Source organism: Mesoplodon mirus, assembly GCF_964341445.2.
Source record: "Mesoplodon mirus genome assembly, chromosome: 2".
Taxonomy (NCBI): domain Eukaryota; kingdom Metazoa; phylum Chordata; class Mammalia; order Artiodactyla; family Ziphiidae; genus Mesoplodon; species Mesoplodon mirus.
In genome coordinates this window covers 44,799,614-44,825,127 of record NC_138977.1, presented here as the reverse complement: position 1 = coordinate 44,825,127, position 25,514 = coordinate 44,799,614, and the positions used below count along the sequence as shown (strand labels likewise).

Below are 25,514 nucleotides of genomic sequence, written 5' to 3'. Positions count from 1 at the left end.
ATCTGACAAAAGATGTGGAAGATCCATACACTGGAAACTTCAAAACATAGTGGAGAGAAATTAAATAAAGAAGATCTAAATAAATGATGGAATGAATCATGTTCAGGGATTAGTAAACTTAATATTGTTCAGGTGTCAGTTATCCCCACAATAATGTATAGATTCAGTACATTCTCAGTCAAAATCCCATTAAGGTTTTTTGTAGAATTGACATGATTCTAAAATTCATGTGAAAATACAAAGGATCTAGACTAGCCAAAACATCTTTAACAAAGGACAAAGTTGGAGGTCTATCTGATTTCAAGATTTACAAAGCTACAGGAATTAAGACAATGTGACGTTGATGTCAAAAGAGACAAAACAATCAATGGAGTAGAATAGAGAGTCCAAAAAAAAAAAAAGGACAAAACACACATGGACAACTGATTTAAAACAAGATGCAAAAGCATTTTTAATGGCGAAACAAGTCTTTTCAACAAACGGCAGTGGAACAATTAGGTATCTGTATCTGATAAAATGAACTTTGATCCACACTTCATACCATATATAATTACCTCAAAATGTGTCAAAGACCTAAATGTAAAGCTTAAAATTATAAAACTTCTGGAAGGAAATGTTGGGTCAGGGACTAATTTCTTAGATATGACACCAACAGCATGATCCACAAAAGAACAAATTGATAAATTGTACTTTTTAAAAATTAAAAGCTTTTTCTCTTTAAAAGATACAGTTAAGAGAATGAAAAGGTAAATTGCAGATTGGGATAAAATATTTGTAAATCATCTGTCTGATAAATCCACGATATATAAAGAACTCTTAAAACTCAACAATAAAACAATCCAGTTTTAAAAGGCAAAAGATTTGAACAGGGCTTCCCTGGTGGCGCAGTGGTTGAGAGTCCGTCTGCCGATGCAGGGGACGTGGGTTCGTGCCCCGGTCCGGGAGGATCCCACATGCGGCGGAGCGGCTAGGCCCGTGAGCCATGGCTGCTGAGCCTGCGCATCCGGAGCCTGTGCTCCGCAATGGGAGAGGCCACAACAGTGAGAGGCCTGCGTACTGGAAAAAAAAAAAAAAAAAAAAAGATTTGAACACACCTCACTAAGGGGTGACAAACACATGGCAGACAAATGACAAACATATTGAAAGGTGCTCAACATTATTGTAGTTGTTAAGGAAATACAAATTAAAATCACAATGAGATATCATTACACATCTATTGGAATAACTAAAATTAAGAAGACTGATCATACCAACGTTGGTGAGAATGTGGAGCGACTGGAATGTTCATATGCTGCCGTGGGAATGTAAAATGATGCACCCTCTTTGGCAAACAGTTTGGTAGATTAAGAAGTTTAATACCTACCTACTGTATGATCCCACTACTTCACATTTAGATATTTACTCAGGAGAAATGGAAACATATGGTTATGCAAAGATTTGTAAACAAATGCTTATATCAGATTTATTTGTAATAGCCAAAACCCAGAAACATTTCACGTGTCCATTGACAGGTGAATGTATAAACAAACTTTGTTATGTCTATACAATTAAATATTCTTTAATACAGTAATAAAAAGAAACAATTGATGCATGCTTTAACATGAATGAATTTTTAAAAAATCATGCTGAATGAAAGAAGCCAGACAAGAAGGAGTACATACTGTGTGATTCCATTTATGTAAAATTCTGGCAAATGCAAAGTAATATATAGTGACAGAAACTAGACTGGTAGTTGCCTTGGGGACAAGGTGGCTGGGATGGGGTGGAGAGGAGGGGTTACAAAGGAGCACAAGGAATTTGGGATATGATTGACATGTTTGTTATCCTGACTGGTGATGGTTTGAGTGTATACATATGTCAAAACTTAATAAATTGACACTTTAAAAATGTGCAACATATCCCTTGGAATACTGTTTAGCAATAAGAAGGAACAAACTATGGATACATGCTATGATGCGGATGAACCTCAAAAACATTATGCTTAGTGAAAGAAAACAGATGCAAAAACCACATTTATGTGAAATGTCCAAAAAAAGGGTGAAACTGTAAAGACAAAAAGTAGATTAATGGTTGCCTGGGGCGAGGGGTTGGGAGGAAACAGGCATTAACAGTAAATGTGCCTCAGGGATCATCAGTTTTAAAACTGATTTATGGTATTGGTTGATAAACATACTAAAAAATCATTGAATTATAAATTAGAAAATGGTGAATAACATCATATGCAAAATATGCCTCTATAAAGTTATCAAGTATACCTCAATAAAGTTGTTGAAAAAGGAATAAAAATCTGTCTACAATTGTATCTAATACAATATAACTATTCCATAAAAATATTTATTTTTATAATTATCAGAGGTAACATTTTTTTAAAAAGATTTCAAAGCAAAGTAATATATCTTCCTTAAAAGTTGGCGATTTCCACGAGTGATGTTATTCTTATTATATAGTTGGAAATACTAAAGGTTTATTTTTGTTGTTGCTTTGTTTCTGTTGTTGCCACCTGTATGATACAAGGATTGGATTTAGAATGAGTGTGCAGATGAAGGGGCACTGACAGCATTACATGCCCATTCAGGGTCTGCCTCATTTTGGATAAAAGGGGGCTATCCAGAGCAGGGTCAAAAGCGATGTATGGCCATGTGCCAAATCCAGTTGTGGCCTGTTTTTTTTTATAACCTGTGACCTAAGAATCGTCTTTACAATTTTAAATGGTTTTAAAAAACAAGCAAAACAAAGAATTTGCAGAGATTATATGTGGCCTACAAAGCTTAAAATATTTACTGTCTGGATCTTTAGAGAAAATTTTTGCTGACTCCTAATCTAGAAAGATGTTTTGAGGGAGAGTGAAATGTATTAGTTTTGTGTTTTTATTTGCCTGTATGGGAGAGACTATCTTACTTTAGTTTAGTTAAATCACCTAGAATTCCCTTGTTTTAATTCTGTACTGCCGCATTGCTTCAGGATCCAGTTCTAATACTGCTGTAATGTGAAATTGATCTTGAGTAGTTTAAGCTGGGTTTTATTCTGTATCAAAGTGATAAATACAATCAGTTGAATGATCTTTCTTAATTATCTGACTTGAGGATTAGCATCTTGGGTATTAGAACTCAACCACTATTGCCTTTGTATATCAGAACTTTACTAATGCTCTTATAGCCAGCCAGTATCTAACATTTGTCCGCATTACTTGCAGGTAAATTAGTTTCCTTCTTAATCTTTCCTACCATTTGTACCTATAGTTTACATATTCATGAAATTGTTTATGTCTACACGCACTATCAGATAAAATACTCGTATCAGTGAAAATGTCATTCAGATGATATATTGATATATTGAACATCATGCTGACAGAACAGACTATTATTGGAATATTTTATTTTTCAGTCTCTTATATTGCTGTTATGCAATCACCATTTATTTTCTCTCTTGGCATGAAGAATAAGTTGGTTAGGATAAAAGTGAGTTGCTAAGTGATCAGATTCAAGGGAAATGTCTTAAAGCATAAAACTAAAAATAAAGTTTACAGGGGAGAAAAAGCACATTTCTTCAACTGGACCTTAAGTTTTTTAAAAATTTAAATTATGACTCTTTCCACGAAATAGAAATGAAACTAAGGCAGATTCTCAAAAAATGAAATGGAGACATAATATGTCTCAGTATATATATTCTAAATAGCAGTTTAATTTCAGGTAGTAATTAGATAATTTACAAATGATTAATCTGAGTTTAATATTTAGAAAACAATAGCATAGTTATAATTCTGCTGCCCAGATAAACCTGTTGACATTTAAAAATTTTCAAATTAATGTATTCACTTGGTTAAATTAAAGCGGTTTACAAAAATGTATAAGGGAACACTAAATCCCATCTGTCTGTAATTGTTTCCTTATGGAACTCCTATTAATAGTTTTATCCTGTCCTTCCAGAAATGTTACAGCCTAAACACCCTTATAAAAATATATATTATATATGGTGAATCAGTATTTTATTTTATAAAAATTTAATTTACACTAAACTTTTCAAACAGTCCTTAGAAGTAATATTGAAAGCGAAAATTTTCATTCCTGGGATTTCACAAAATGAGAGTCAGAATTAAGAATCTTGTCCTTTATTCATTATAGGAATGCTTAGTCAGGTGTATATTTTGACATTACACAAAAAAACTAAACAGTGTCCAGATATTATAGCAGAAACCTGCCAGAATAAAGACTTTGAAGTAATTTTCAAAGGGTGTCTGTTAGTATTTTATAACATACCACAAATCCATTTTATGTCAGCTATGAGGCTCTCAGAAACATGCTTTTTCTCACTGATAGATTGCTTGTTTGATTTAAGAATCTTGGCCTCCAGCCTACTTTTCCAGATCACTTGTAAGTGTAATTGTAAGCCAGTCCCATTGTTGATTGGTTTTCTTAACTTGTCCTTTATTATAAGGTAAAAGTTCTTTCCAAGTTTCTATTAATGTTGACTTTCCCATTTTACAGAGGCACACATAATATCATTATATTTGTCAAAAACTAAAATGTTCTCTCTCTTCCTTCTTTCACTTTTGTTAATATTGACTGCTTCAGGGCCTCCCTGGTGGCGCAGTGGTTGAGAGTCCGCCTGCCGATGCAGGGGATACGGGTTCGTGCCCCGGTCTGGGAGGATCCCATATGCCGCGGAGCAGCTGGGCCCGTGAGCCATGGCCGCTGGGCCTGCGCATCCGGAGCCTGTGCTCCGCAACGGGAGAGGCCACAACAGTGAGAGGCCCGCATACCGCAAAAAGAAAAAAAAAAAAAAAAAAATATTGACTGCTTCACATATTTTAAAATCAAAGGTGATAGTGTTGTTGTTAGGTTTCATTTGCTGAGAGTGGTGGAGATCAAGAGATAGAACTTTTCACTAGGAAAAAAATTCTACAGCTGTAAAATATGGTACATTAGGACTTGTAGGACTTTTCTTCATTTATCAAGAAGAAAGGACATAAACTGTAGTTTAAAGGAAAATTTGGAATGTGCCTATTTGATGTATTTAACCTATATAGTATTTCATGCCATAATAAATTATGACTCTCATGGCCTATTATATACACTCCTAAAAGAGCCTGTAAAATTTGACCCATGTTTCTGTATATGTTTTCAAGTAGCAACTAACTTTTATGTCTGAATCCAGTTCAATAGAATCTCACATGTGTAGAAATAGTTACTGTAGTTTCCATGGGTTTTAGACTTTGATTTTCAAATCAAGTCTAAACTAGAAATCTTCTGGGATTAATAAAGTTAGATAAAGTTTGAGGATAAAAATGTAGATTTTTGTTATAATGCACAGTGGACTTTTTAAAGGGTGCGGTGTACTATAAAATCTACTCAGTTTCAGATCATTTTTTGTAGTTTTGGCCCCTTTATAAATGCTTTGGTGTCAGCACAGAAACTTAGTGGGATTTTCCACACTTTCAAAAGAATGTTTACTGAGGACCTGCTATATTTCCAATCAACTTTTTCTTTTTTTTTTTATTGAAGCTGATATTTATGCAGATATTTGAGTTAGAATATGATTGAAATCCACATAAAACCATTTATCTAGGGAAATATTACTTCACATTTCACTTTATAGAACATTAAAAATAAATAGGTACAAAGAAGAATGACTTCTGCATACCAGCTTTTATATTTACACAATTAAAACATCTACATATTTTATACTTAAATGCTTACAAAATCTCTATAGGATCATGTCCAATCAACTTTTTCTGTTTAATTTTTCACTTCAAAGTAATTCAAGTATACATGTATATACAAGCTTTTAAAAATGACTTTTCACTGTAATATTTTCTGAAACACCATAAAATCAGGAATCTTGATGATCTATCTTCATTTTATCTTAGAGCATTGGGGACTCCTTGGTTCATAGCACTTTAGAAAAGAAAATCTAAAGAGAAATTAAATCACATTCATAACATTTTAGGTAAGAAAATAATGAAACATTACACATTTTCTTGGAATTTATTGCTTAATAAAGCTTAGTTAAGCTCTTACTTGAAAGAGCTTAAGATCTTATTTTTAAATACCCTCAATGTCAGCATATCTTTTTCCTCAGTTTTTTATTTTGGAAAATTTTAAATGAATGGAAAGGTTGAAAGAATAGTATAACAAACACCTATATACTCATCACCTAGATTCACCAATTTGCTTAGAAAAACTAGGATAAGTAGTTTGCTTAGAGAAAATAGTAGATATTCTTTTATATTTTCTAAACCACTTAAAATTAAGTTGCAGACATCATAGCACTTCATTCATCATAACACTTTTATTTGCATATAAAATATGCAAATATTTTATATGCATAGCCTAAGAATAGGACATTCTTCTGTATATGTTTTTTAAAATTTATTGAAGAATAGTTGATTTACAATACGTTAATTTCTACTCTACAGCAAAGTGATTCCATTATACATATATATACATTCTTTTTCCTATTCTTTTCCATTATGGTTTATTGCAGGATATTGAATATAGTTCCCTGTGCTATCCTGTGTATGTTTTTTAAAGTACTTTTGTTTTTTAGTATAGTTTTTAGAATTTATTGCTATTTTTTTCTATTTATAAATTATTGATTTGCTCTTTTTCTTTATTATATTATCTTGAGATTTGTTTTGTTGTTTTCTAATTTTCTAAGTTTTATATGAGGTTTGTGAGTTGTTTTTTTTTTCTTAATAAGAGTTTAAATTTGTGAATTTGCCTCTAATTACATGTTTGATATTTAGTTTTCTTGTCATTATTTTCTAAATAATCTGCCATGGGACTTTTTATTCTTATTTGGGAGAGTATTTAAAAATTTTTGACTTTAAAAACTTTTCCTGGGCTTCCCTGGTGGTGCAGTGGTTGAGAGTCTGCCTGCCGATGCAGGAGACACGGGTTCGTGCCCCGGTCTGGGAAGATCCCACATGCCGCGGAGCGGCTGGGCCCGTGAGCCATGGCCAGTGAGCCTGCGCGTCCGGAGCCTGTGCTCTGCAACGGGAGGGGCCACAACAGTGAGAGGCCTGCATACCGCAAAAAAAAATTTTTTTTTACTATATTCTAGTTTGACTGCCTTATGGTTGAAGACTGCATCCTTTTTAGTTTCTACTTCTAAAAAACTCCTTGAGACTTTCATTGTGGCCCGTAGTATAAGATTAATATTCTTTTTCCAAGTATCACATGGACACTTGAAAATAACATGTGCTCTGAGGCTTCTAGGTAAAGATGGATTGAATGCATACCACAGTAGTAACTGATTAGAAAATGTCAAATCTTAAGTCAGCAATGGAGAAAGCCAAAATATTAATATAATTTAAATTTCAGGATCTTTAAAAAGGCTAGGATCTGGCTCTAGATATCTCTGGAACTGAGTGTTAATGGTATGTGTGGGGATGGGGCAAGAACCCTCTCAAATAGGATTAGTTGAAAACTCTTGAAGATTTTTACGTATTTCATGACCTTGGGTAACTGCCCTTTCCCATGCTAGCGGATGGCGGGAAAGATTAAAACAAAGGTCTCTTACTGGGGGAGATCAGGAGTTGAGAAAATTGAAAACAGGGAGATTAAGTGAATATATGTATATGGAATGTTGAGAAATCCTTCCCTCCTCGCCACCCAGTCCTCTTCCCTTACCTGGCTCTCAGAATTCTGGCCACCCATCTAGGCAGGAGATTAGATGAGGATTAATTCAAGAATAATTATAATAGGCTTTTGAGCAGCTTTGTAATATTTTCCTTCCCATTTGAACATTCATGGTGGTTTTACTTTTTCAGTCTCCAGATGAAGAGGTAGTTCATTTCTGGTACTTTGATGAAAATTATTTGACATGATTTAAAAATAATTGTTATTATTTGTAGGTTTCTTTTTTTAATGTAGTTTGTTTTTGATACTTGTTTTCAGGCTCCCTTTTCCCTTCCTTCTTCCTTCCTCCCTCTTTCTCTTTCCTTTTATTTTTTCCTTCTTTTAATAGCTCTCTGAAGTTTTTCTTTTCTATTTTCTTTTTCTGTATCCCTTTTTTTTCTCTACTCTTCCCTACTTCCTTGTTCATCCACCTACATATTGGAAAGACATGAAAAATCGAATTAAATTTTTGGGAAAATTAATGTGAATTAGTTGAAAGTGAATACCACAGACTAGTTTTTCAATGAAATACAACTAACTTTGATAACATAGAGTATCTAATCCAAAAATGTTGCTTGATAGATGCTGCCTCAGTTAATTATGCTATATAATTAACAAATCAGTGGTTTATATTAAACAGTGTTTTTAATGTAAATGTTCTTTAAAGATGTTTAAATATTTTCCTGTAATTTTTTTTTTTTTTTTTTGCGGTACGTGGGCCTCTCACTGTTGTGGCCTCTCCCGTTGTGGAGCGCAGGCTCCGGACGCGCAGGCTCAGCGGCCATGGCTCACAGGCCCAGCCGCTCCGCGGCATGTGGGATCTTCCCGGACCGGGCCACGAACCCATGTCCCCTGCATCGGCAGGCAGACTCTCAACCACTGCACCACCAGGGAAGCCCCTTTCCTGTAATCTTAATTCACATTCATTATATCACATTCATTACATCATATTCATTACATTCACATTCATTACATCATAAAACTTTTAAAACATATTTGACAGTCTTTGAATTATTACTAATTCCAAATCAGTGGCGTCAGTAAGTTTATTATGAAACATTGATTCCTCCTGTGAGTGGAGTCCTACTTTTCCTATTTATTTTCTTATATCACAAGACAGATTCCTACTAGTATCCTGTGAAATCAACTTAAGTAAATAAAAGAGTAAAGTATTCTAAAGAAACTATACTTTCAAAATGTGTATGCCACTTGTTCTGTTTTAATTTAGAAACTATTGCTATTTCTTTTAATGTATTAATATGGAATTAGAACATAAATTCTTAAATAATTTGGATTGAGGAAGACTTCTAAAAACTTCATTAAATATAATTGAAATTTTGAAGAACATCTTTTAAATGTAATGTAATAGCCTAGCTTTGACATGAATGGTTATCATAGCATTAAAGGAAAAACAACTGGAACCCTTTTACAATCATGTAAATATCCAGATTTTGAAGACTTGTAAATAATAATGCTATTGGCAAATCAAACCATTTTCTTACAAGAAAAAAAAAAACAGAGGATAGGACATCTCAGATTTCTGTTTATGATAAATCATGCCAAGACCTGATTTGACTAGTGTTTCTTGTCTGGGTTTCAAATATACTTGGATCTTTGACATACTTAATATAAAGGCAGTGTCTTTGATGTGCTTTTTCCCCCCTCTTTTTAAAGTTGTAGACATGGTCCATTCATAGGTGTGTATCACTATGTTTTGCTTGTGTAATAGTGAATTGTTTTGTGGCAAGGATATTTTCAACTTGCCAGCTGATAAAAGATGATGTATATGGTAACAAAAATAAACAAGTTCAGGGCAAGGGAATATAAACATAGTAAAATCTTGTGTTGAAATCAGAGCCTTCAGTTTTAGCGAACATGTTAGAACAGGAAAAGTGAATGTGTTGGAGTTCAGTTAAACAAGATGTGAGTAGTATAGCGCATGGAAAATGAAGCCTTATGTTGAAGCATCTAGATCCACAAGTTGAGAAAGTGGCAAGCAAGGAATATTGCTTATATCAGTTAGATACAAACAATAGTTTGATACAAGGAGGCAGCTCATTGGCTCATGGCTCATTGTCACTTCCCCTCCTCCTTTTCCTCCATTTCTTCCAGTTGATGATTAACTTTTCTTTCGTTGCACTATTTTTGGTGTATTGCAGTGTACTGTGTCATAGATAAGGAAGTTTAAAGGTGGAAAATAAACTGTAGAATATAAAAGTCAAATTCTGTACTTTTTAAGTTCTCATTAAAAATAAAGGAAGTAGACTGGCAGTAGATCTTAGATTTCTAGAAGTATGGGGCTAAGAAAGAGGAGAAAATGATGTTTATCCTGGACCCAATATGGGCCAGCATTTTGCTTGATGCTTTATTGTGAGAGATGTATATTTATTTAACTGGGATGAATAGTCTTTGTAGTATTTTAGGGTATATCCATTGTATGGATTTTTATCAGCGTTTTTACCAGTAGGCATATTAGAATTAAAAATAGTTTATTATCATTTTTAGTTTTCTTATCTATACTGTCATGAAATCAGATGATAATTTCCCAGAACTTTTGGGATTGGAAGTGTGACTGTCCCCTTCAATCAGATATAAATAATAGCATAAGAAAAACCATACCATTTGAGAGAAACAGCTAACTTTGCTTTTTAATTCATTGCAATAACTCAACAATGTAATGATCATTGATCAATAGAATAACACATGATGAAAAATATGTGACATAACATGCAGTAGGGAAGTAAACTGACTCGCTTTCCTTTGTTTGCCAACCCATTTGTTAATAAGTAATTGTCAGTATACTGCACACACAGCTTTCTTTTGTTAGCTTTATTTTAAAAACCAGTGTTAAGTATGATAGCTTTTACTGAATTCTGTCTTTATCCAAATCCTTGTAAAAGAAATTGAATGGATCTGAAAGATAATTCCCTGTGATTTTCATTAGTGATACTTCTAAACAAATAATAACATTTAGTAATATAGTATTTACAGTAAACAATAAAACATCTATAAGATCCTATTATGAATTATTAAATATGTTAAATGTAACACAAAATTACAGATTTTTCAGACAACTTTATCATGAGCAATGATGAAGGCTGCTTTTGCTTTATAGCACCCATAGATTTTGGTAAAGATATTGATTTGTTAAAGTGATGTAAAGCATAAATCATACTACACCTTGTCTTTGCATGAATTTTTGTATACTTGGAGATAAATAATGTATTCTAATACAGGAGTTGGAAAACAATGGCTCTATGGTCTGTTTTTGTACCACCTGTGAGCTTAGAATGATCTTTTAAGAGGTTGTATAAAAAAAGAATATGCAGCAGAAATCATATGTGACCCTCCAAGCCTAAAATATTTACTCTTTGGTCCTTTACAGAAAATGTTTGCCAACCCTAAAATATAAATATATAAAACGTAAGCCTGGGAAGTTCTGGTTCCAAGTGAGATGGTGTAATAATCATATGACACCCTGTGTCTCTCAGTGAGTGCACCTATTATAAAACCTGGACAGAATGCATGGAGCAGCTATTTGAAGACTCTGAAAAGTCAATAGTAACAGGTGAATTAGGGAAGACCAGAATTTGAAGTACCACCAAACTGGCGGTGAGTTTGCCATTTTTCCTTTTGTGTTGTCACATGGCCTGGTCTCAACATAGCCTGAAACCGGGAAGTAGACATCAGTGCAGGCAGAGAGCCCCAGGAGAGCTCTAGGAGAAGCCCTCTTACCTCAGGCTTGGGAAATAGAGATCATGGCTCCTAACAGTGACAATGGGTGCAGAGGAAGACACAGGTATCTAAAATTGAGGAATGGGGTTGCCTCACTTTCTGATTGGAGGATCTATGGTCTCAAGAGGTAGGGGCATGTACCCTTTTCTTATCTTCTCTGTCTTCCTGCCAGTTGACTCCCACTGCCGAAACAGTTGGAGGAAGTAAGAGGCAAAATGTAAATAAAACCTCAGCTTTCTGGGCAGAGTGCTGAAAAGGAGAGCCCCAGGAAACCAGAAAGTACTGGGGATATCAAGGGGTGGGGTACTTAGGAAAGGGATCTCATAAAAATTATGTATTAACTTCTGGAGATGAAATTAATGGAGGTGACAGAGGAAAGAGTCAGAGAACTTGAAGGTAGATCATAAAAATTATTAAATCTAAAAAGCAGAGATGAAAGATAGGAAAAAAAAAAAGACCATCAAGGCCCTATGGGACGATAACAAAGATCTAACTTTCATATCATCAGCATCTCAAAAGGAAAGGAGGAAGTATTGTGCAGAAAATTACTTTTTTAAAAAATGGCAAGATTATGGAGAAACTCTCATACATTGATGGTTGGAATACAAAATAGTACAGCCACTCTAGAAAACAGCTTGATAGTGTCTTGTAAAGCTGAACATAGGTTTACTGTAAGGTCCACCAATTCCATTCCCATAGAGTTGAAACATTTGTGGTGAAATCAAAACTTAACGTTCACACAAATATCTGAACACAAATATTTATAGGAACTGTAGTGATAATCATCAAAAGATGGAAAAACCTCAGTTATCCTTCTATGTGTGAATGGATTAAAAAAAAAATGTGGTACATCCGTATAATGGAGTATGACTCAGTGATAAAAAAAGGTATGGACTATTGATAGACACAACAAAAGGTCAGTCCCAAAAGGTTACATACTGTAACCTGAGTGAAAGTAGTCTCAAAAGGTTAAATACTGACACCAAAAGCACAGGTAACGAAAGAGATAAATTGTATTTTATCAAAACAAGACTTTTGTGCATCACAGGACACTATCAACAGAATGATATGGCAAGCCACTGAATGGCAGAAAATATCTGCAAACTATATATATATACCTGATAAGAGACTTATATCTAAAATATATAAAGTATTCTTATAACTCAATAATAAAAAGATAAATAAAGTGAGCAACGTATCTGAACACACATTTCTCCAAATAAGATATACAGATAGCCAATAAACACATGAAAAGATGCTCAGCATCATTAGCCATCAAGAAAATGCAAATTTAAACCAAATGAGATACTGCACTACACCTATTGAAATGGATGTTACCAAAAAAACAGAAATTAGTGTTGGCGAGAATGGGGAGCATTGCTGGTGGGGATGTGAAGTGGTGCAGCTGCTGTGGAAGATGGTGTGGCGGTTCCTCAAAACTTTAAACAGAATTACCATAAGATCCATCAGTTCCACTTATAGATGTATGCCCCAAAGAATTGAAAGCAGGGACTCAGAGAGGTATAAGTATACCCATGTTCATAGCAGCATTGTTCACAATAGCCAAATGGTGGAAGCAACCCAAGTGTCCATCTAAGGCTGGACGGATAAACAAAATGCGTATGTACATACAGTAGAATATTATTCAGCCTTAAAAAGGAAGGAAATTCTGACACTTGCTACAACATGAATAAAACTTAGAGACATCATGCTAAATGAAATAAGCCAGTCACAAAAGGACAAATATATGATTCCACCAAATATTTGTCCAAAAGGACAAATATTATATGATTCCAAATGTGATATGAGGTACCTAGAGCAGTTAAAGTCATAGAAACAGAAAGTAGAATGGTAGTTGTCAGGGGCTGGGGGTTGAAGGGAATGGGGAGTTAGTGTTTAATGGGTTTTTAGATGCAGACTTTTAGATGCAGGAGATAGAGTTCTAGAGATAGATGATGGTCAGAGTTGTACAACAATGTGAATGTACTTAATGCCACTGAACTGTATACTTCAGAATGGTTAAAATGGTAAATTTTATGTATATTTTACCATATTTTTTTAAATTATGGAGGAAAGAAAACAAAGGTTACATATAATTATTCCATCTGTATGACTTTTTTTTTTTTTTTTTTTTTTTTTTTTGCGGTACGCAGGCCTCTCACTGTTGTGGCCTCTCCCGTTGTGGAGCACAGGCTCGGCTCCGGACGCGCAGGCTCAGCGGTCATGGCTCACGGGCCCAGCCGCTCCGTGGCATGTGGGATCCTCCCGGACCGGGGCACGAACCCGCGTCCCCTGCATCGGCAGGCAGACTCTCAACCACTGCGCCACCAGGGAAGCCCTGTATGACATTTTTAAAGAGATGAAAAGTTGCCAGGGATTAGGAGTGGCTAAAAGAGGCCACATGAGGGATGAGGAAGGATTTTTTGGATTCTGTGTCCAGTACTGTGGTAGTAGTTACTCAAATATATGCAGGAGTTAAAATTTATAGAACTGTACACCCCCAAAAAGGTTACTTTTACTGCCTTTCAATTCAAAAAATATAATTAAATATATATATAAGCCTGTAACAACATAATTAGCTGTTAGGACCCATGGTGGTGGGGGGATGTGGAGGTCTGGGTCTATCCCTCAGTACCAAAAGTGAGAATGGTTTTTATTTTGTTTCAGGGAAACGTGAAGAAATAAAGTATGCCTTGTCATTTATAGTATCTTTTTTGTGTGTGTGTGCGGTACGCGGGCCTCTCACTGCTTTGTCCTCTCCTGTTGCGGAGCACAGGCTCCAAACGTGCAGGCTCAGCGGCCATGGCTCACGGGCCCAGCCGCTCTGCGGCATGTGGGATTTTCCCGGACCGGGGCCCGAACCCATGTCCCCTGCATCGGCAGGCGGACTCTCAACCATTGCGCTACCAGGGAAGCCCCATTTATAGCATTTTAAAGGACTGGTTTTATAGTTTAAAATGCTAAACTAAAACTAGGTTTTTTTTTTTTATCAACAGGTGATAACATGCACGTGATAATATTTGAAAAATACTGAATAGCATAAATAAGAATATAAACGTTATTTTAAAATTGCAATTGGTAACATTTTAGTGCTTTTCATTACTGCTCTTTCTCTATGCATGTATTTGTGTGTGTGTGTAGCAGAGCAGAAACCTTATTCAGAAACCTTGATGAAGGAATGGAAAAGGGAAGCCTCGAGCCCTAAAAACACCTTCTGGGGCTTCCCTGGTGGCACAGTGGTTGAGAGTCCGCCTGCCGATGCAGGGGATACGGGTTCGTGCCCCGGTCCGGGAGGATCCCATATGCCGCGGAGCGGCTGGGCCCGTGAGCCATGGCCTGTGAGCCTGCGCGTCCGGAGCCTGTGCTCCGCAACGGGAGAGGCCACAACAGTGAGAGGCCCGCGTACCGCAAAAAAAAAAAAAAAAACACCTTCTCCCTCAGGGGAGGGGAGTAAATGAATTTTAAGGGGTAGGAGGCAGGCATATCATCAGGGCTCTAGGAAAGGGGAGGAGATTTCCAAGGTACTATGCATTTATTTTTTATGTAATTGCTGTCATATATTGACTTTTCTATTCTCTTTTCCTTAAATACTGTACCTTGAATATTCTCCGAAATCATTAAAATTCTTACAAAGTATTATTTTCATAGCTGTATTGTGGATATATCTTAATTTATTCAATTTTACTCTTTTTCTTGGGCATTTAGATTGTTTGCAGTATCACTCATTATTATAACCATGATTCCTATGAACATAAATTCACATAAATTCTCATGTGCACAGAATACAGTCTATGTGTAAATGTACAGCTCTATTGAAAAGTCTGAATTTAATGGAGTACAAACATGAAATAGTCTTCTCCATCCCCTGATTCCAAGTGTGCCATGTACAATTTTTCTTCTCTGTTATGCACAGGCATGTTAGGTGACAGGCATAACTCTAGTGGCTCTCAGTAATTAAAAGTGCAGTGAGGTTCAGTTCAAAACTGTGATCTGCTGTCCAGAGATTTTCCTTGTTCAGTTTGGAACCAGGCTTTTATAGCTCGTGATCTGAAGCAGGGAGGGCTTAGTAAAATTTCACTCACACCTTCTCCCACTCTAGACTGTAGAGTGCTGCAGTGACTTGATTCAGTTCTAAATACTGAATCCCTACTCCTACTGAATACCGAATCCCTACTCCCTACCCCCTGTTCCAGGCCTAACTCTTCTGTGGTAGAGGCTTAACAAAGGGAATAAGGGAGAAGAGGCAACTGCCCCGTCTTATCTGCCTGTATTTGTTGTCCCTACTTTGGTTGTTGCCACTTCTCTGGCCAGTGACCAGCTCTTACTTATTTGATGTCCTTCAAGCATATGTTCAGCAAGCTAGTATCTTCTTCTGGCAGTGCCCCCAGTCTCTACACAAGAGCCTCTTGGAGCCTTGCCTCTTGGCCTGCTTCTCCTTAGCATGGTGGTTGATTATGGTGAGAACTTTTTGGCCTTAATTGTTGGCATCTTTCTGTAAAATATAGGGCATGCACTACATGCCTTTTTTGCTTTCAGATTTAGGCCCTGGTCATCAGTCCTGAAGAAACTTCCAGAAAGGCCCCATGCAACATCTTGTTTCAAGTGTGTATATAAAATTTACGGCAGTTGTTGAAACAGTTGCTAAGCATTTTTCCTACTTTTATTTTAAATGGCAATGCAATTCTTAGCTTGACAAAACATTTTTTTGCCTCATCTGCATAGTAGATGCATTATAGGATACCATGTCTATCAGCACCCAACAAAGCTTTCTGTTAAACACTACAAAACAAAAATCTTTTCTGCTTTAGCAAAAAGTAATGGTTTCCTTTGCCCATTCACTTTCTCAGACATCCTTTGGTCTATCTTCCACACCAGAGGTGTGCAAACTGTGGCCTGTGGGCCACTTCCAGCTCTCCACCTGTTTTTGTAAGTAAAGTTTTCTTGAAGCGCAGCTGTGGTCATTTGTTTATGTATTGTCTATGATGACTTTTGCACCACAACAGCAGAATTGAGTATTTGCAACGGAAACCATTAGGCCTGCAAAGCCCCCAAATATTTACTGTCTGACCATTTACAGAGAAAGTTTGCCAACTCCTGTTTTACACCCTTCCTCTAAAATTCTTTCTAAAACGTAAACCAGAAATACCATTTGTCTGCTTAAAAACATTAAGTAGCTTCTCACTGTTGACAGAATATGTTCTAAAATCTTAGCTTTACATTCAAATCTTTTTATAATTTAGTGTCAAATCACTATGTCAAGTTCAAATTCAGGATTTCCTGTTATTTTCAGTGATGCAGCTTGAAGTCTAGAGTTACAAATTGGCAGCTTACCGGCTGAGTTTGGCCCCCAGACTTGTTTTGTTTTATTGATTCAGCATTTAAACACTAGATAATGTCACATAGAAATCCAGATTTCTGGTTGTTCTTCACCAGTCAAGAGTTCTGATAAACCGGCCTCAGAGCCCTCAGTGTAACATTCTGTTAGCACTCAATGGCTGCTGCCTCTTCCCTATGGAGCAGTGCTCTCCACCTATGCACAGCCTGTGTCCCGTGGGTCCTGTATGCATATGCACTCAAACCCAGTCCTCTTCAATCATGCATGTTACCTGCTGTGGCCACTGTAGCCATTTGAGTTTGCAACCCTGGGCTAGATATAGTGAGCTGCCTTCTGGTCACATGATCCACCTGTTCTCACATTACCTCTTGCTGCTCCATCTGCCTAGAAGATCCTCTTTGTCCTTCAGAATTCTTCATCCTTTAAGACTCAATTTAAATATAACCTTTGTGAAGCGTTCTCTGCCAAAGTCAGTCAATTCTTCCTCTCTACCCTTGTGGCACTTTGTTCATTTGTTTAGAGTAGCGCCTGTCATGTTGTATTTTAGTGACCAGATGGTGAGCTCCTTGACGTTAAGGTTTGTATCTTACTCATCTTTCTGTTCCTAGTCCCCAGCATGTTGCTCAGCAAAGAGTGAAGGCCAAGTAAATGTTGCTGAATTGTACGCTGTTAACATCTAAAAACTGGGAAAGTAGGAAAGGATTCATTAGGTGAAAAGAAAAATTCATATTTTTCCCACTTAAATGTAAATTCTTTCCCTTTCAGTATTTCACTTAGTTTCCTCTTTTTCTCCCCTTAGTTTATAACCAACTCATTTGTGTTTCCCAGACAACTGACACTTTAATTTTCATTAAGGATTACCAACACTTACTAGCTGTGTCCAGGGTTACAAGCTAGTAAATGGTGGAAATGGGGTTCAAAGTCACATTTCTCTGCCTTTAGAGCTCATGCACATAGCTGCTGAGCCACTCCTTATCATGTGGGTGCTTTTGAATAAGTTACAGAGTTTTCTAAGTCTCAGTTTCTAATTGTAAAAGAGGAACGATAGGGCTTCCCTGGTAGCGCAGTGGTTAAGAGTCCGCCTGCCGATGCAGGGGACGCAGGTTCGTGCCCCGGTCCGGGAGGATCCCACATGCCGCGGAGCGGCTGGGCCCGTGAGCCATAGCCGCTGAGCCTGTGCGTCCGGAGTCTGTGCTCCGCAACGCGAGAGGCCACAACAGTGAGAGGCCTGCGTACCGCAAAAAAAAAAAAAAAAAAAAGGAATGATAATGGTTCCCATCTTTAGGATACTTGGGAGAAATGAATGAGAATATCTATGTAATGCTTAGAACAGAGTTTGGCTTAGAGTAAGCACCCAATAAATAGAGCTGCTCTAGTATTATTATTATTATTACTATTATTATTACTGCTGCCGCTGCCGTTGCTGCTGCTACTACTTCTACTACTACTATTACTTAATGTTGTATAGGAGATACACAGACTGTCTTGTCTTCCTTTTCTTGGTTTAGACTTTCAGGAGTCAAGGGAATTGAGTATTGGCCCACCTGCAGAAACCATTGCCAGGCTACCCTTTTTGTAACCCTAGAACATTGCACTTGGAAGGGGTTTTGGAGGTCAGGTGTTCTAACAAGTGCTTATCCAAAGCAGCAGTCCTCTCTGCAGTTCCCAGCTAGAGATGATCAGTCATCTAGAGGCTGTTACAACTTTTACAGTGACAGAAGCTGGCCACTTTAGGTGGAACATATGATTGTTTAAAAACTGTGCACACATACTTTGCTTTTTCTTTTTTATTTCTGTCCTCTATAAAATGTAGAAAATTAAGTTGAATCCTTTTTCCATACTGTTGTCCTTAGTCCTTCAAAGTATTTGAGCCGAATTAAACAGCGACACTGGTGGTTCTCAAAGTGTAGCCCTTTTAACTTGAGCCCCTTTCCTCAGGAGCCTTTCTTCTCTCTTCCCCTTTCTTTTAATCAAAGAATCCTTGAAGACCCTAAAAGCATAGGCTAAAATTTTTGTGTGCCTGTGTGCATTTTTCTGGAGCAAGTTTTGATAACCTGAAAAAAGTTTAAGAATCACTGTCTTAGACACTCTCATGACTATAGTTTGTCCTGCATATGTCTGCATCTCAAAGGGACAAACAATGGTTAAGAACCACAGTTTTTTAGTTTTCTCGTAATGGTAGAGAGTGACTGAAAGCAAAGGTTAGGAATTGCATAGAAAGAGGAAAATCTGAGAGTTAAAGCAAAGAGGTATAATTCAGCTGTATCGATTGAGCCACCACCCTGACATATTTGGGAAGTCTTCCATCTAGTCTGCTTAGGGAATTATTTCTGATATTAATAAGAATGTTAAGCAGAAGGGAGGATTCAGTAAATCAGTCTTTTCTTAAAAGCATTTATGCTACAGAACAAGGAATAACTATTTTGCCCTGTGGTGGACAATCATTTTAGCTAAACATAGGTACTGTTGTGACTATTATATATTCAAATACACACATATATACACACACAAATACAGTGCTCAATATAGTTCAATATCGCCTTCAAGGTCAAGCCGTTCCACTCCCCCCGCCCCCACTTTTTTCCTGCTTTGCCAAGTCTAATGCTCTGCTATTGAGAATCTAACAGATAATATACCCTCAAAATGGTCCTCCTTACCTTTGTCAGGCCACAGAATGTTACGGTGTGGAAAGCACTACTGGTAGAACAGAGCAACTGAGATGTAGATGGAGAAGCTTGTAAATGTTGCTTTCCTGAGTTGTCTCTAGATCATTGTCGGCCCAAATAAATTTCCTATGCAAGTTTTGATAAAATGCATGCATGCATGCATACATTTTTTTTTACGTAGCTATCTTGTCATCGGTAGTCAATTGTGTAATCAAAGTTATGCCCATAAAATATATCTTTTTCATAATTTTACAAAATATCTAAAAGAAAAAGTAAAGTGAGGTATTATGGCTAAAAATATATGTTAAGATTCAGTAGAGGACATAGTACTGATAATTAGAGGTGCTAAAATTTGGACAAAAGTGTAAACTATATTTTAAAACAATTTGTATATTTTAAAACTTAATGAAACCATTGAAGGCATCTGTTTTGCATTTCTTTTTGTTCTTGTTGTTGTTTGTTTTTTTGTTTTGCATTTCTAAAGCCTATGTTGTTAGCTTATTGTAGGAGTGGCAATATAAGTCTGCATAAAGTACAGTTACAAAAATCTGAGAAGTTTAGTATACATAGTCCAACAGTATAGCTTGTAACTATCAAGGAAGATATATTGGACCTCTTGCTTTTTCTTGTATCTATTGCTCTCCCAAATCTAAGGTAGGTATAGGTCTTTACAAAGGGTAAAGGAACTCCTCAGAGCTGTGTTGGTTACTTCAGTTGATAATAGAAAGGAGGACATTTTGAGGGAAAGTGGAGAATTAAGAGAGGAATGAAAGGACACATGTTGATACTCTTGGTGTTTTGTTTTGTTTTCTTTTTTTTACCGTAGCAAATGTAAGGTGCCCTGTCTGTCAGTGAACTACTTACTTCAATACAACTTAAAGTCTATAAGTTCTATGGATTTAATAAGGAGAATAAGCATTGCTTGATTTTTTTTCCTCTCTCCAAACTCCCACTTGTGGATTGGCATAAAGTGAAAATTCCTCCAGTAATGCCCAAACCTTCTCATTTAGGGTTTGGTACTGCATCATGCCTAAGTGAATGTCAAATAAATGTTGTCTGATGATGATGAGAATAATTTGTTTCAGGAGGAATTCTCTTTCTGGTTATGTACTACATTTCTCACAATGGTCTCAAGAGTCATTGGAAAATAGAATTCTTGTTTGAACTCTTACTGTCTAAGTTTTGCCAATTACACTATTATAAGTTTTATATGAATTTTAAAAACTGGATTCATTTGGCAAAGTGCAAAATCCTCTAAACATAGGAATGCAATAGAACTGATTTTAACTGGTATATTTAAGAAGAATAACATGCACTGAATTTGAATGATAAACTCAAGGACTTTCCAAAGATGTATGCTGGGTTTAGGTGTTTTATGAATAGGGCTCATTCACTATATATTTACTTACTGTAGCTTTTACTAAGTAGCAGGATAATTGTTATTGCAGAGTTAGAGTGTTAGCATAGCATCTTGAAAATGTCTCTGTGTGGGATATGTTACGTGAATGTGCGTTGTCAAGTAGTTTCATTTTGGACTTTTGAAAGCATTAACTTCTAAATATTTTCTTAGTTTCTTTAAAAAAATAAACAAATAACTTGAAGAAAAAATATCACTAATTCCTTGGTGATAGGGAAAGGGTGGGAGGAATGGTGTATTCTGCCCCAGGATATGCTGTGGGGAAATTACTTGGAATTCAAGGAATCACAAGTGGAGCAACTTTAAAACACTTTGCTATAATGTGTTCTAAAAGGTAATTAAGTCTTGACGTGTAAAGACATGTTAATGTTGTATTCTGAAAAAAGTTATGGAAGTTTTTTTCTTTCACAGTAGGGTCTCCTAATACATAATTTGCGCTAGTTGAATATTTGAAAACACTGTCTGGAACAACTACTGATACAGCTACCAAAAATTGTATTATCATCTCACTTTCACATCATTAATGTTATATATCCTTTTCTTTCAGCTGGATATGTCAAGTGACCAGATAGCTGCCAATCTGCAAGCAGTCATCAGTGAAGTCTGTAGGCAAAGACCGCTGAATTTGGGTAAGTGGTTCTCTGGGGTAGACTTCCTTGTAGCTCTGTGATACTTTAAAAATGTAAAATATTAAGAAAACAATCCAGTTAATATGCAACTGCAATAACAATAATACTTCCAGGGATTAAAGAAATACAACTTAATTCTCCAAAGGATTCCTAATGATCTTATTAAGAAGTTGTAGTTGTTTGGAGAGGAGACCTCTTTAACATTAATAAGGAATACATCGTGAAACCTTTATAAGTTCCCACATTATTTCTACCATTAAATGTAATAAAGTTTGAAAGAAAACTGTAACGGATTGCCTTAAACTTACAGTAGTGTTTAAGCAGAACCTAAAGTCATTTATGAGACAGATGATATTTTGAAGCCAGACCATTCACTTTGTCACTGGTACTAGCAGCTGGCTTTCTTAATCTTATTTATTTTAGAAAAGAAACAAGGTTTTTAATCATGCCACAGAATCACTATTTATAAATGGGGTGATTCGTGGAGAACAGTGAAACTTGATGTGGAAGCTGTGTCATAGGCTAGGAACATGTGTGGCACCCGCTGCATTACCTGCCATTCACAGTCCTTCCTCAGACAAACGTGTTCTCTTTCCACTGGTTGAAAGCAAGCAAGAGTCTGTAACCCTCAATTGACTATGCACTTACAGGCTTACCATTATAGGAATCTGTCATGTTTCATTTTATAAACCAAGTGTATAATTAAAACACAACCTCACATTATGTTTAACCTTCTTTGGGAGTTAAACACACTGGTGAATAAATACATTTGTTAATTCTGTTGTGCTAGATATGACCATAGTACTTAGTGACTGTATGTGTATAGATTCTTCTCTTTCATGGAGAACTTTGTTTTGAGTATAGGAGCCTCTGAACCTATATCAGGAGTAGAATGATGAACAGTAAATCTCTAAAAGCAATGTAGTTATCTTCTCTTTGCCATTTTAACTGAGGATCCCTTAACATTGTTCTTATGAAAGGCTTTTTAATTTTTAAGGAATTTTACTAAATGGTAACACAGTTAGCATTTGCGCTGACTGTTTTAAATAAATATTTAGAAACTTGCCATCAAATGTAAATATCATCACCTGTTCCCTTTACTGTGGACTTCGCAATGAAATAAATTCTAGGTGATCACCTTCTGAAAGAGAGAAATGAATTATTAGTGAATATGTGTAGTTTCATCTATAAATCTCTAATATACTATGGTACAGCTAGTTTGTCTTCTACTCTAGAAATGAAGCGATCTTCCCTTTGTTATAATTCAAAATAATAGTTCAGTAATATCAGTACTTTTCAAGTGAAAATATAACACGAGTCCTATAAAGTTTCTTGTTGTATGTTTGTATTTGCTCATTAGGTATCTATGGAATAAAATGAAAATTGATTCTTGTTTTTGTTTTCAGGACCCTTTGTGGTACGTGCTTTCCTTCGAAGTTCAACAAGTGAAGGTTTGTTACTAAAGATCGAGTCATTATTGCCTAAAGAAGTAGAACCCAAAGAAAGTGACAAAAAAGCTGCCTAAATGTGTTGCATTGAGAAATTATTTTCAGTGGATCAAGAAACAACAGAGAAAATTAAAAACTGTTTAATTTCTAAGTTTGGTGTCTTGTTATTTCTTGATCATCATACTTGAAAGTAAATTTTAGCACTGGAAAATCTTATAATACTTTCAAAACTAAGAAAATAAAATTTGCTCTGTGTCTGAACCTAACTTTTAGATCATGTTAAATTTTCTTCCTTAGTATTCAGATTCTACAATCTGGTAATTATAGCAGCAATTTCTAGCTTAATAACTTTCCCTTGAGAGTCATACCATCTGAGGGAAAAGTAACACCCTCAGTTCCCATAAGGCAGAGAATGGTAGAGTCATGAGCTACATCACAAATATGACTATTTTCTAAAGAAAAAATATGGAAAATCTTCATTCTAATAATTCCTTAATGTCTTTTGTGATAGCATGAATATAGAAAATGATTAAGCCCTTAAAACAAGTGGATGGAAAACTTTTTTTTTCTCTTAGGAATCAATTTATAGTATTTGTATTTTTTTGTAATAACAATATTGTATATTTTATTTATTTATTTATTTTTAAAAATATTGTATATTTTAATGGTGCTTTGTAATATACAAGGCACTGTGTATGGTGTTTTTATACACTTTATTTGATCCTGAATTCCTCTGCTTAATAGCAAGTTGTTAGTGTTTGTTGAATGAATATCCCATGAGGTAGATAAAGCAACGTAATTTATGGATGAAGAATCAGGCTACCAGTTTGCATACTGGTGTTGGTCCTTAAGTGTTTACTGGTATGTGACAAAACAAAAAAAAATAAGGATAATTTTGTCATGCAGTTGCCAACTGTCCTTTTTTGGGAACGATTTCTTTAACTCTGAGGCTGTCTTCCACTTTTTTTAGGGGATGTTCAGGGCTTTTTCTTATATGAAAAAGTAGTCCTGATAAATTTGTTGGTGGGTTTTAATAGCTCTCACTTTGTAAAGAATATTTTGATGGCTCCATATAGGTCTCCCCAATTGTTTTTGAAATTTTAGTGGTCTGAGAAGTCCAAAAGACTGTGAATAACCATTGTACTCCACTAAGCCTTTTTTCCCACAGGAAAATTAAAATTTAAAGGCTGTTTACTAAAAACAACTGTAGCATTAACTACAGAACAGTAACAGCAGTTACCTTTTATTGAGTGCCTACTACTATCTTATGCTTTATATGCATTCTCTCATTTCATCCTCGCAGGAGTTTAGTAAGAAGGGCGGTACTCTCATTTTACAGTTAAGGAAATTGAAACTTGTGTGAGGTCCTATAAGTGGCAACCTAAGATTCAAACCTACATTTGTCTGATTTTGAAGCCTGTTCTCTTAACCATTAGGCTATTTTGCCTCCTTTTTATGTGTTCTAAGATAAATTAAACTATTTAACCAATTTTAAATGTTTAAAATATTGAATAATTACACTTCAGTTTCTTGGTATGTCTAGTTATGGGGTTATGGCACAGTGATGTGAAGAAAGTTGAAATAAAAAGGTTGGAGGACTGGGATGAGAAAAAAGCAGTGCAGAGTGGAGAGAAAAAGATATCTACTTGTCTCCCACATTTATGGTCTTCTGAAAGCATACTGATTGTTATTTAAAGACCCTAGTTCACAGAGTAGAAACTCTATTACTGTATTTGTGGGTTTTCTTCTGATTAATAGAGTAAGTATACTCTTATTATAGAGAACTTTAGAAACACTAATAAATATAAAAAAATAAATCACTCAGAGTCCTACTACTCAGATAACCAGTATTAATATTTTGGTGCTTCCCATTATCTTTTTCAATTGACAGAGAAAGAGAGACAGAGAAACAGAGGGAACATGTACACACATGATGTTATATAAAGTAAGCATTTCCCCATATTTTTAAAAATCTCATATGAAAATCATTTTAATGATTGGGCAATATTTCATCCTATTGATGCTCTAATTTATGGAGTCATTTCTTAGTTTTGGGGCATTTAACTTGCTTTCAGGTCCCCCTTAACCTTATTATTTACAATGCTTTGGAGAAAGTCTTTGAGCATAATTTCGTTTCCTCTATATTTCTAGAACTGACATTCCTGAGTTAAAAGGTATGATATGGCTAAAGGTCTTAATTATGTCTTAGAAAGGTGCCTTTCTGAGCAGAACAAACCAGAACAAGGAAATATGGTTGGAAAACTTGCTCTAGGCAAGAGCATTCCAGGGTCTTATTAACTGGCCTATGAATAAATTATTCCCTAACCTTCCATTAGAGCATTTTTCCTATTGGCTAACTAGAAGTAATGTTGCATGTTCATAATGGTATATGCTTCTGGAAAAATAGTAGAATTGCACTAGATTACTCTTCACATAAACTTCTCTCTTTTGTGTTATTAATGTATTTTCTTCTTTCTGAGAAAACAGTAAATTAAAATCTTATATTTAAAAAGAGTAAAAAGTTTTAAATAATTATGGTAAATATCAATACTAGTAATTCTCAAACATTAGCCTGCATCCAAATTACCTGGAGGGCTTGCAGGCACAAATTGCTTGGCACCAGTCAGCATCAGGCCTTGAAAATTTACATTTCTAATAAGTTCCT

General features: G+C 35.7%; 1 protein-coding gene across 3 annotated transcripts in view; it reads left to right on the top strand.

Moving 5' to 3' along the window:
* The window catches only part of MRPL1 (mitochondrial ribosomal protein L1), an 81,788-nt gene extending 58,788 nt beyond the window's left edge, over window positions 1–23,000 (top strand). For 2 of the 3 annotated variants that reach the window (XM_082632608.1, XM_082632607.1), the window contains exons 8-9: window positions 21,320–21,401; window positions 22,808–23,000. In XM_082632608.1, coding sequence (XP_082488734.1) covers window positions 21,320–21,401; window positions 22,808–22,926 — 201 coding nt within the window. In that variant the 3' untranslated portion in view covers window positions 22,927–23,000. Of the gene's footprint in view, window positions 1–11,004; window positions 11,218–21,319; window positions 21,402–22,807 lie in introns of those variants that run through there. The other variant, XM_082632609.1, reaches the window with a different exon arrangement.
* Window positions 23,001–25,514: the final 2,514 nt, after the last annotated feature.